We start from the raw sequence: 12,437 nt of genomic DNA, 5'->3' as shown, positions 1-12,437 counted from the left end.
AATCGTTATTAGCTGTAGGCTTATAATAGCCTGTTCAATGCAAAGAATAACACTGTTACAGGAATAACATTGTTACGCCTGAATTGTTGGTTATTGATCAACAAACAAGATGCAATGGCAGTGATGTCAAAAACAATAGTTGGCCTACCTGTTGCCCTGAGAATGTGGTTCATTCGAATTGAATTGATTCCCATCTCAGCCTTTGGTTATAGTGCCTCCATGAGGTGGATTCTGGTACTTCCTCTGATTTTGCTGGGACTGAATGGGTTTACCGTAAGACGTATGGACGGAAAGTGCCTTCACTGGAAATCATCTTTCATTCATTCCAGTATATCCTCTCTCTGGGGTGTCTACTCTAGACAGGCATGTCTACATAACATATACTCATACTAGGCCAAACCGAATGGGTAAATTAAATAATTCCATGCCATTGATGTTTGCAACATTTCACAATTTACATCTTTCTTGGACGTTGATATAAACACAGCCTGTTTTTATTTTGTAGTGGATTTTGTAGGGGTTGGGATTTGACATGCTGTGAGAGGCCTATAGCGACTGTGGTAACATGGTGATAGATATTTAGACCATGTCTTTGTAGTCCACGGGCCCAGACCGTAACTTATCGGTACCACCTGGATGGGCAAATTCTAGTTGTGTTTTTGAATTCCTATCTCTAGATTATGTTTTGATATGATAGATCTTGCTGGCTGGTATCTTATGAGTGATCATCCATTCTTAGTATGATTCCAAGATTCAAGATCTGTTTATTAGCCATGTACATGTTTCACACATACTAGGAATTTGACTAAGGTTAGGACCTACGCTGATGCAGACGACAGGGTGCAGGACAGGAGAGGACAGTGCAAAGACATGACCGTGCAAAACGGTACAAAAAACTGTGCAAATACAAAAAAGAGTGCAAAGAAGTCTACAGTGCACTATGCTAATTACAATATACTAAAAAAGGGGGAGGCACACATGCAATATACATACTATGTACAGAATGGAGTGTGGTGAGTGAATGTACAGTGAGTGTACAGAGTGTAGTGTGGTAGAAGAGCAGTGTGATGTACAGTGTGTACAATGTGTGTGTTGTTGAGGTATGTGGAACAATCAGAGGTTGTGTCAGTGTGTGCGTGTGTGTGTGTGTGTGTGTGTGAGAGAAGGGGGGTGTGTGTCGTGGGGGGGACACAGGATAAGTCGGTTAATGAGATGGCCGTAGGAAACAAGCTGTTTTTATGGCGTGAGGGCCCGGTCACGATGGACCGCAGTCTCCTGCCAGAGGGGAGGAGTGGGTCAAAGAGGCCATGACCGGGATGGGAGGGGTCGGCCACGATCTCATTGGTCTACAGCCGATCACCCTCTCAGCCGAGCGGATGATGCGCTGCAGTCTGCCCTGGTCTTTGTTTGGAACATTTGTAACCTTGGTTCTCTGCTTTCTGTCTCCCCACATCTGCCTTGCGGCATTCTCTATGAGCCTGTTCTGCCAAGTGTGTACTGTGCTTTGTTATATGATTCACTCAAATATCATATTTGAGACTACAGGGATAGCTAACGCATAATGGCCTACTATGTACGCAACTTCTCTGTAACTATTTGTGCACTGCGTGATGTGATGTCAGTGCCACTGGCCAGTAGTCATTGAGGACACTGGGACGTCCTTTTTTGGGCACTACTGGCTAGTGACCAGTCCTCTATGTACTAGTGACTAGTCTATCAGTCCTCTATGTACTAGTGACTAGTCTACCAGTCCTCTATGTACTAGTGACTAGTCTATCAGCCCTCTATGTACTAGTGACTAGTCTACCAGTCCTATATGTACTAGTGACTAGTCTATCAGTCCTATATGTACTAGTGACTAGTCTATCAGCCCTATATGTACTAGTGACTAGACCAGTCCTCTATGTACTAGTGACTAGTCTATCAGCCCTATATGTACTAGTGACTAGTCTAGTCTTTGTTTGATTCCAAAACGAATTAATGCCATATGGCCGATGTATGGTACAAACTAAGATGAGACTGAACAACTTTAACAGTTTAAAACATTTTATTAGGCATAAAAAATAATTACTGTACATATATTTATAATATACATATTTACATCTAGAGTGTGTGGTGCTTGTAATGTGCAAAGGTGTGCAAGGCAAGGATGATGCGTACGGTCTGTCACATTATGCATAGCCAGAAAAAGAAAAGTGTGTACAATGTCTGGCTTGCAACTCATTATCTGACAATTGCATATACAAAAGTTGGTCACACTTTACAATAAGGGTCACAAAAAACATTACTTAACTGTTAACTAATGCTTATTTAGGGTTAGGTTAGGTTACTAATGTTAATTAATACCTTAGTTAAGGTTAGGGTTAGGTGAGTTAACCTTAGTTAACATAAATAACATTAGTAAATGGTTAATAGAGACATTAGTTAACTGTTACTTCATGCTCAATAATGCATTAACTAAGGCTTATTAATGTCCCCTTATTGTAAAGTGTTACCCAAAAGTTCTAAAAACGAAACAAAGTGAGCATGCTGTGGCAGACAGACAGGGAACAGGCCGTTGTATCCCACAAAAAAAAGAAAAAAATTATTTACAATTATTTACAAATAATATTTACAAAAAAGGCATCCTGTTAGGGTTTGAGGCTGGTGGAGGTAGGACCCAATAGCAGGTTCAGAATATAGGTTTTAATATCCAAAAAACAAACAGAGGAATACCTTGAGGAAACACTAACATTAATAATGAACAACAATCAAGGAACAACGTACAGGTGTGCCACAAGACATAACGAGACACAGGTGCAGACAATCACCCAGACAAGGACATGGAGGGATTCCAACAAGACACCAACACAAGGACAGAGGAACAAGGACACAAGGGAAGGGAACAGGGAACGAGGCTGGGACAGGGAAAGGGACTGGGCAGGAAACCAGAGGGGGAAACTAGAGGGCCAGGAGAGGAGGGACTGGAGTGACGTGAGACTAGTGAGGGGACAGCTGTCTAGAGCAGGGAGGACACAAAACCAACATGGAAGACAAGACAACAGACAAGACAACGAACACAAGACCAAACACACAAGGAGGCAAAACAAAACCAAGTGACAGTGACCAAAGTGTACAAAAGTCTCTGGGGGTAGTGCAGGGGCAGTCACTGGGAGAGGAGGTGCTCAGGGTCGTACATTTGAATTAGCATAGGTAACCTCCCCGCCACCCCCGTATAAGGACATGCAACCACAGGGTCGTGGGCAGATGTCACTTCTCTGAATGAATACCAGTCATCCGCGCCCTCGACTCGCCATCTTTTTGATATCATACTGATTTAGATGGGGTTGTGTCAGGTGCGTTGGCAAGTCAGAGGACTGCAGGTGGAATCCAGTGTGGGAAATCAAAATCTGGTTTTAATTTAGCCAAGTAGGCTTCCTACTACGAGGAATTTGCCTTGGTGCATAAACATAGCGAGACAGAACAGTGAAACATGTCAAAGTGATACAATACAATATACAATAACCTACAGTCTACAAAAATGTAGGCTATTAAATATCCTACACAGCTGTCAACGCGGCATGCCCAAACAAAAATCTAAAGACAGGACTCCACCTGTCATATTTAGCAGCGTCAGTAAAATGCATGGGATGATATTAGCGTACTCGTTCAGTTAACGCTGTATGAAGGGCACACAGTTGGACCCGGAGCATCGGGGATATTATTGGATAGACAGCTCTCTCACTTTGTTCATTAATGAAAACCATTATTATAAGATACAAACAGTATAGTATTGCAATCATATAATGTTATACAACTGTAGATTTGAAGTAAACACATCCATGTTTGTAGATTCTGTTTGTAGTTCCCACATGAGAGGACAATTGTGAATCTTCTTGGAAACGGTGTACAGTAAGTAGAGTTTAAGAAGAAATGCTTCCTAAGAAACTCTTAACTTTGTTGGTGAATGAAGGCCAATATTCTGAAGCAGATGTGGATTGGAGAACGAGGACCTTCTTAAGATGTGTGAACTTGTTGTCCATTATGAGGATATATTCTCCAGACAGAACAATTACAAAATGTCCAATAAATATGAAAAACTGCTCCTGCCGAAAGGCTATCATCATGTAGTCTATATTAATTATTGACCCAATAAACAATTAAGTATTGGTAATATTTTGCCTACTCAGACGTTACCGATGTCTGGTCTGGCCCATGGACTATTAGGCTCTGCCAACCCTCCCTACTGGCATCTGCACATCACACCTCACCCAATGTCAACAAACCTCAGGTCGTTTTGTAACAGCACAGTAATCCCTCCTAGCGGCCAGTAGATGGCGGTGTTGTCTAATCTTGTGGAGCGCAGGGTCATGTTCACCTCTGGGTTTTCCATTGTATTGTGTTTCAGCTCCAGTGGTCCTGTTTCCATGTAAGGTAGCTCTTTATCTTCATCTTGTCAACCTTGTCTCCAAAACAACTAGTTGGAAGTTATCAAACGAAGCAATTAAAAAAATAAATGAAATGATATGGGAAAAAATATGACAAGTATTTTAGAATAATGTTGTCAGATGGCTGTCTGATGCTCCGGTGCACACTGATCACAACAAGCTCGTTCATCAGCATGGCACAGGTGTGAATGGGGTAAAGAGAGTATCGTTTATGAAAAATAACCCCTAAGAAGTGTTCTGATCTTCGGTATGAAAGTGTAGGAAAGAGTGTTTATAACATGACTTCCACTTCAACTCTTCCTTGTTCTGTCACTTGTTGTTATAGAGGCTTTATTGACAGTTACTGGGATGTAGTCGGCTCACTACAGTAAGTCTCCACAAATGAACTTATTGTAAATCACTTTGAATAAAAACCTCTGCTAAATGAACATGTAAAACATTTACATATAAATATATTATACCTGTAAAGCTATCCATGCTTTTTAATTGGGGTTTATGTAATCCACTGGTTCAGATTGACAGTCAACCAAGTGTGTGTGTGTGTGTGTGTGTGTGTGTGTGGTGGGCGGTTGTGTTTGTTTATGTGGGTGTAGGCTAATAGCAAAAAACTTGTCACCATACGCAATGGTCAAACACAATAAAGAGTCCACCACTATTTTCCATACTGCACTGTCATCATGAATTTCCAAAGCGATGCGAGTATTATTATTATCAATCAGGAAAGATAAGGACTGGAACACAGGATGGGCCGTCTCAGCACGGCACACCGGCCCGCAGTATAAAACCAACAGTTGCGCAAGACTTGTCGTTTGTTCTGCCCTTGGATACTTATCAGGGCACTTATCAGTTCCAAGTTCTTATTGTGTGCCGTTTTCTTGCCATTGTAAACCTGTGCATAGATCCAGTTAGTGTGTGTGGACTTCACCTTGTGACTACCCGGCACCGAGCTCTTCAGTTGGAATGTTTTTTTAACAAGTGTTCAAGGTCCAGTAAGATAAGGAGCGCTGAGTGGCTGACGCAGGGCCAGTGTTGGGTTACCAAAGACCGCCAGGTCTGATTACTATCAACAGCAGGTACACAGAGGCAGCTCTCACTGCGGCGTGTGTCCAACAGCCAGGCAACAGCGACTTACTCAACGCTACAGGAACTCTAAAAGGCTGCTTTATGTGGTTGTTTTGAAGAGCGCTACCATGGGCGAGAAGTCAGCGCTTTATCTTTTCTCGTTGGTGTGGTTGTCGGGGCTTGTTCGGTCGACAGGCGCTATCCTGTTCTGGACGGCCTATGTGGAGGTCAGCTACGTAGACGGGCTCAATAACCAGACCGAGGATCTTAGGTGCGAGTGCGGCATCTACGGTCGTAGCTCGCCCCTAGAGGCGACCTCGGGCCTGGTCGTCCTACCGACCTTCGACCCCCTGGGCTGTGGCGGCGGCGCTGTCTACAGCCCCAACGCCTCCGTGCCCTGGATCGCCCTGGTCAAGAGGGGGAACTGCAGCTTCAGCGAGAAGATCAACGCAGCCAAGCGCCAAGGGGCGGCCGGGGTGGTGGTCTACAACCTGGACGGCACGGGGAACGGCACCAGCAGCATGGCGCACTACGACGCCCAGGAAATCGTGGCCATCATGATCGGCAACATCCAGGGCGCGGAGATCGCCGACATGGTGAAGAGCGGGGTGGCGGTGACCATAACGGTGGAGGTGGGGCAACCCCACGGGCCTTGGATGGACAACTACTGGCTGTACTTCCTGTCCATCGCCTTCTTCGTCGTGACGGCGGCCTCCATCTGCTACTTCCTGTTCGTCTCCGCCCACCGCCTCCACGCCCTGCGGGTGTTCCGGCGCGCGGAGCGGCGTCTGAAGTCGCAGGCGCAGAAAGCCATCGCCCGGCTGGAGGTGCGTCGGCTGAAGCCCGGTGACGAGGAGACGCAGTCGGACGCGCACTCCTGCGCCGTGTGCATCGACTCCTACAAGCCCAAGGAGGTGGTGACCGTCCTGACCTGCGGCCACTTCTTCCACAAGGCCTGCATCGAGCCCTGGCTGCTGGACAAGAGGACCTGCCCCATGTGTAAGTGTGACATCCTGAAGGCCCTGGGGGTGGAGGTGGATGGGGAGGAGGACGAGGAGGCCAGGTCGCCCGGCGCGCCACCAGAGGTCACTGTGGCAACGGTGTCGGGGGGAGAGGCTCTCTACGAGGTACCGCTGACTGACCTGCCGACCAACGACACCGAGAAACAACTGGACCACCAGCATCATCACTATGACAACCAGGGATTTGAGGGAGATTCTCAGCCCGTCAAAGTGTGAGCAGAACCAGTCCAAAACACAAAAAAGACAGTAAAAAACAATCAATCCAATTCAGTTGATGGGCAAATCTGTACTGTACATATCAACACTGCTGCTTTATCAAACCGGTTGGCTTAATCATTTGGTGGTACAGGAGAGCTGGGATTTCTGAATATGTCTTCCTATGATCAGATCATCACCTAAACTGTTGAATCGTGGAATCATGTCTGTTTTCAAATGGTGTATACTGGACTCGGTCAATTCCACACCCAACAGTCAGTTGTGGGGGTTTATTGAATTTGAGTCAAACTTTCAGTTGACCTCCTCAATGATAATTGACCCTGGTTGCTCCCTCTGAAGTCCTCTACAATCATCTTAGAGGTCCGGCTGTGGAATGGATTATCAACGCGAAAAACAAGATATGATTTTGTTGTTGCTGCTGTTTCTGTGATCAAATGTTAACGTAGTGAAATTGCTTTAATAGTTTTACTGTATGATGAGGAATGGTGTGTGATAAGGATGAATATGACCTTGGCTGTAATGAATCACATTGATACTCAGTGTAATAAACTCTCAGATAGATAGAGGGCAATATATATATATGGACTTGGCATCAAGCCGTGAATCTGTTGTTGTTGTGTGTGTGTGTGTGTGTGTGTGTGTGTGTGTGTGTGTGTGTGTGTGTGCACGCACGCATGTTTCTGTATGTGTGTATCTGTATGTGCATGTTTCTGTATGCGTTTGTGTGTATGCATGCTTCTGTATGTGTGTGCATGTGTGTGTGTGTGTTTGTGTAAGTGTGTGTGTGTACGTGTGCATGTTTGTGTATGTGTGTGTGTGTATGCATGTTTCTGTATGTGTGTGTGCGTGTTTGTGTATGTGTGTGTATGTGTGCATGTTTCTGTATGTATGTGTGTGTATGTGTGCATGTTTGTGTATGTGTGCATGTTTCTGTATGTGTATGTGTGTGTGTGTGTGCATGTTTGTGTATGTGTGTGTGCATGTTTCTGTATGTGTATGTGTGTGTGTGTGCATGTTTCTGTATGTGTGTGTGTGTGTGTGTGTGTGTGCATGTTTCTGTATGTGTATGTGTGTGTGTGTGTGCATGTTTGTGTATGTGTGTGTGCATGTTTCTGTATGTGTATGTGTGTGTGTGTGCATGTTTCTGTATGTGTGTGTGTGTGTGTGTTTGTGCATGTTTCTGTATGTGTGTGTGTGTGTGTGTGCATGTTTCTGTATGTATGTGTGTGTGCATGTGTGTGTGTATGTTTATGTATGTGTGTGTTTGTGTGTGTGCGCGCCTGAGAGATTGATGAGTTTCATCATGTACCTCAGTGAGAGGGGGCTCAGTCAGAAGGCCGGTGATGAGCAGAGACCTCTGAGACGACTGGAGATCACAGGGGCTGTAATTATCTCTTCACACCTTCACTGCCTCTGCTCTATAATCACCTCCCATTCACCGACTACAGCAGGGCCAGGCGTGTGTGTGTGTGTGTGTGCGTGTGTGCGTGTGTGTGTGTGTGTGTGTGTGTGTGCGTGTGCGTGTGCGTGTGCGTGTGCGTGCATAGGCTGAGGAGACCCCCCAGGGGGAGTCTAATAAAACAAGGTCGTTAATTGGCAGGAAACGGCCCAGCTGAATGACTGCTCTACTCTCCAGACCAGTGATTGCTGGCCTCTCTCTCCTTACCCCTCCCCTCTACTCCTCCTCTCTCTCCTCCCTCCTCCTCTCTACTCCTCTCTCTCCTCCCTCCTCCTCTCTACTCCTCCTCTCTCTCCTTACCCCTCCCCTCTACTCCTCCTCTCTCTCCTCCCTCCTCCTCTCTACTCCTCTCTCTCCTCCCTCCTCCTCTCTACTCCTCCTCTCTCTCCTTACCCCTCCCCTCTACTCCTCCTCTCTCTCCTCCCTCCTCCTCTCTACTCCTCCTCTCTCTCCTCCCTCCTCCTCTCTACTCCTCTCTCTCCTTACCCCTCCCCTCTACTCCTCCTCTCTCTCCTCCCTCCTCCTCTCTACTCCTCCCCTCTCTCCTCCCTCCTCCCCTCCCCTCCTCCTCTCCTTACCCCTCCCCTCTACTCCTGCTCTCTCTCCTTACCCCTCTCCTCTACTCCTCCTCTCTCCCCTCTACTCCTCCCCTCCTCCTCTCTCTCCTTACCCCTCCTCCTCTCTCTCCTCCCTCCTGCTCTCTCTCCTTACCCCTCCCCTCTACTCCTCCTCTCTCCCCTCTACTAATCCCCTCCTCTCTCTCCTTACCCCTCCCCTCTACTCCTCCTCTTTACTCCTTCTCTCCTCTCTCCTCCCTCCTGCTCTCTCTCCTTACCCCTCCCCTCTACTCCTCCTCTCTCCCCTTTACTCCTCCCCTCCTCCTCTCTCTCCTTACCCCTCCCCTCTACTCCTCCTCTCTCTCCTCTACACCTCCCCTCCACCTCTCTCTCCTTACCCCTCCCCTTTACTCCTCCTCTCTCTCCTCTACTCCTCCCCTCCTCCTCTCTCTCCTTACCCCTCCCCTTTACTCCTCCTCTCTCCTTACCCCTCCCCTCTACTCCTCTCTCTCCTCTACTCCTCCCCTCCCCTCCTCCTCTCTCTCCTCTACTCCTCCCTCCTCCTCTCTCTCCTCTACTCCCCCCCTCTACTCCTCCCCTCCTTGTCCTCTCTCCTTACCTCTCCCCTCTACTCTTCCTCCTCCTCTCTCTCCTTACCCCTCCCCTCCTCCTCTCTCTCTCTTTACCCCTCTCCTCTACCCCTCCACTCCTCCTCCTCTCTCTCCTCACCCCTCTCCTGTCCTCCTCTCTCTCTCCCTCCCCAGTAGAATCAAACCTCTTGACGTTTCCTGGAAGCCCCAAGGTCGTACTGGAAGCCATCAGCATTGTTCCGGCGCCGGAGTCCTCGGGCCTCTGTGGGGGGTTTCTGGGAAGGGCTGGGAACCAGATTAAAAAGGTTTCTCTGAGCCGGCCAGCAGGCTGTTAAAGTGAAGTATAAAAGATTGAGTGGCCGGGCGGAGGGCAGGCCCTTACATGTTCCAATTAAGTAGCCTGTGTTGTCCCTGGCTGTGCGCTCCGGTTCTGGTCGAGCAGGACGGTCCTCCGCGGCTCTCGCTGCGCTAGGAGCGGTGGGAGCTATCACCGGGAGACAGGGAATCGATAGGGAGCTAACTGGCTAGACTGGTAATAGCGAGCACGGCCGGCCTAGATGTGTTCGATGATGGCGGGGGAGGCCATCCGATTTATGGAGGCGTTAAGGAGAGAAAATGGAGTCGCGTGTTTTCGTTTAGAGACGTGCCGATTGCTTGTTTTACCCCTCGTGCTGTCCCCAATCTTCAGCGCCAGCTATCCATCAAGAACCAAACATTTAGTGGTCTCAGTCTGTGGCCTGCTGCACTCGGCCGTAGCACACTATGCTAGCTGTAGCACACTATGCTAGCACGCCGTTGGTGTGGTGTAAACCCAGGCTTTAAGAGAAGTGGACAGTGGAGGTGACTCTGTAGTGACCAGGGCTGAGTTTCCCAGAGGCATCGTAGCGCTACGATGAACGCCGTAGCTTATGATGAACATAGTGCTACGATGCCTCTGGGGAAACTCAGCCCAGGCCCGTAGCCGGGGGGTGGGGGGGTCGGGTGGATCAAACAAACCCCCCCTCACGACCAAAGGTCCAGAATTTAAGACAAAAGTTCCAGAATTTAAGACAAAAGGTCCGCACTTCGACAATCAAAATAACCCCCCCCCCCCCCCCGTCAACAAATCGTAACGATACAGTCCACTTTTGGAACCCCCCCCCCCCCACTCTCACCCCTCCACAAGGCTGGCTACGGACCTGGTGACCCTGCTGGTGACCCTGCTTTATTTAAACTCCGAGGGACACTGACATGAAAGCATTAATGTAGAGCGATACCATCTAGTGGAGAAGATGATGGACTACGATTCAGTGTGATCCAGGATGTCTAGGTCTCCATGCCGATGCTCCTCACTCAGCATGTAAACAAGTGTGTGTGTGTGTGTGTGTGTGTGTGTAGGGGAGCTAGTTCCTGTTTGGACCTACGTGGCTGCCTGCCTCGCGTTGACAGACCTGAGGCCGGCAGGCGACGGAGGAGTTCCTGTAGCCTTGCTCTTCCTCGTTACTGCCATCCTCATCATTCAGTCTGGGTGACTGCCTTAAATAAATTGTTTGTGTAGGGGGGGGGGGGGTGCGGGTGTGTGTGTGCGTGGGGGGGGCGGGTGTGTGTGTGTGTGTGTGCGGGTGTGTGTGTGTGTGTGTGTGTGTGTGTGTGTGTGCGTGTGCATGCCTGTGTGTGTGTGTGTGTGTGTGTGTGTGTGTGTGTGTGTAGGAGTGTGTGTGTGTGTGTGTGTGTGCATGCCTGTGTGTGTGTGTGTGTGTGCATGCCTGTGTGTGTGTGTGTGTGTGTGTGTGTGCGTGCGTCTTCCTAATGAAATCTGCAGCAGTCATCCTGGCCTCCGCGTCCCGGAGCCATTACCCTGATGAACCAGAGAAATGTGATTAAGCAAGTAAAGGATCCAGAGGCAAATGAATCAATTTCTCCGGAAGTGGTTTATAAAACACTGCTTGTAGGTTCCAGTGGAGGAGAGTGAACTGCTGCTCCGAGTGCGTGGGTAAGGAAAAAAATACAATCGCCCCAAGCAGTTTTTATTTGACAAACACGTTCAAACGCTGATGAAGGCTACAGCCCAAACACATTAGTTTCTTAGTTGGTATTTGTTTCTTTATTGTGCACTGGTAAGCACATTCTGCTGCACGGCCCATACTCACTCACTCACACACACACACACACGCGCACACACACACACACACACACACACACACACACACACACACACACACACACACACACACACACACACACACACACTCCTGTAGGGGTAATGTGTCAATAGATTAATTACAGAAAAGTCATTGGTGCCCTAGCATCGAAAACGTGCGCTGAAATGTCAAACTCTGTACACACAGGGTACTGGACTGCTCAGTGAGTAATTCCCTTCCTCCTCTCTCCTCCCTCCTCCTCTCTACTCCTCCTCTCTCTCCTTACCCCTCCCCTCTACTCCTCCTCTCTCTCCTTACCCCTCCCCTCTACTCCTCTCTCTCCTCCCTCCTCCTCTCTACTCCTCCTCTCTCTCCTTACCCCTCCCCTCCCCTCTACTCCTCCTCTCTCTCCTTACCCCTCCCCTCTACTCCTCCTCTCTCTCCTTACCCCTCCCCTCTACTCCTCCTCTCTCTCCTTACCCCTCCCCTCTACTCCTCCTCTCTCTCCTCTACTCCTCCCCTCCTCCTCTCTCTCCTTACCCCTCCCCTCTACTCCTCCTCCTCCTCTCTCTCCTCTACTCCTCCCCTCCTCCTCTCTCTCCTTACCCCTCCCCTTTACTCCTCCTCTCTCTCCTTACCCCTCCCCTTTACTCCTCCTCTCTCTCCTTACCCCTCCCCTCTACTCCTCCTCTCTCTCCTTACCCCTCCCCTCTACTCCTCCTCTCTCTCCTCCCTCCTCCTCTCTACTCCTCTCTCTCCTTACCCCTCCCCTCTACTCCTCTCTCTCCTCCCTCCTCCTCTCTACTCCTCCTCTCTCTCCTTACCCCTCCCCTCTACTCCTCCTCTCTCTCCTCTACTCCTCCCCTCCTCCTCTCTCTCCTTACCCCTCCCCTCTACTCCTCCTCCTCCTCTCTCTCCTCTACTCCTCCCCTCCTCCTCTCTCTCCTTACCCCTCCCCTTTACTCCTCCTCTCTCTCCTTACCC

General features: G+C 48.7%; 1 protein-coding gene across 1 annotated transcript; it reads left to right on the top strand.

Annotated features, from left to right (window-relative positions):
* The first annotated feature begins 5,498 nt into the window (after positions 1-5,498).
* On the top strand, positions 5,499-7,288 carry LOC311307788 (E3 ubiquitin-protein ligase RNF128-like). The gene has a single exon (XM_084436659.1). It carries the CDS (start codon positions 5,618-5,620, stop codon positions 6,725-6,727), a length of 1,110 nt encoding a protein of 369 aa, XP_084292785.1. The 5' UTR covers positions 5,499-5,617; the 3' UTR covers positions 6,728-7,288.
* Positions 7,289-12,437: the final 5,149 nt, after the last annotated feature.

The sequence above is a fragment of the Borostomias antarcticus genome (assembly GCF_949987555.1).
Source record: "Borostomias antarcticus genome assembly, chromosome: 4".
Classification (NCBI taxonomy): domain Eukaryota; kingdom Metazoa; phylum Chordata; class Actinopteri; order Stomiiformes; family Stomiidae; genus Borostomias; species Borostomias antarcticus.
This window is presented reverse-complemented; position numbering and strand designations above follow the sequence as displayed.

Coding starts and splice junctions, on each gene's coding strand:
- LOC311307788 (XM_084436659.1), top strand. CDS start 5,618: ATGGGCGAGAAGTCAGCGCTTTATCTTTTCTCGTTGGTGTGGTTGTCG.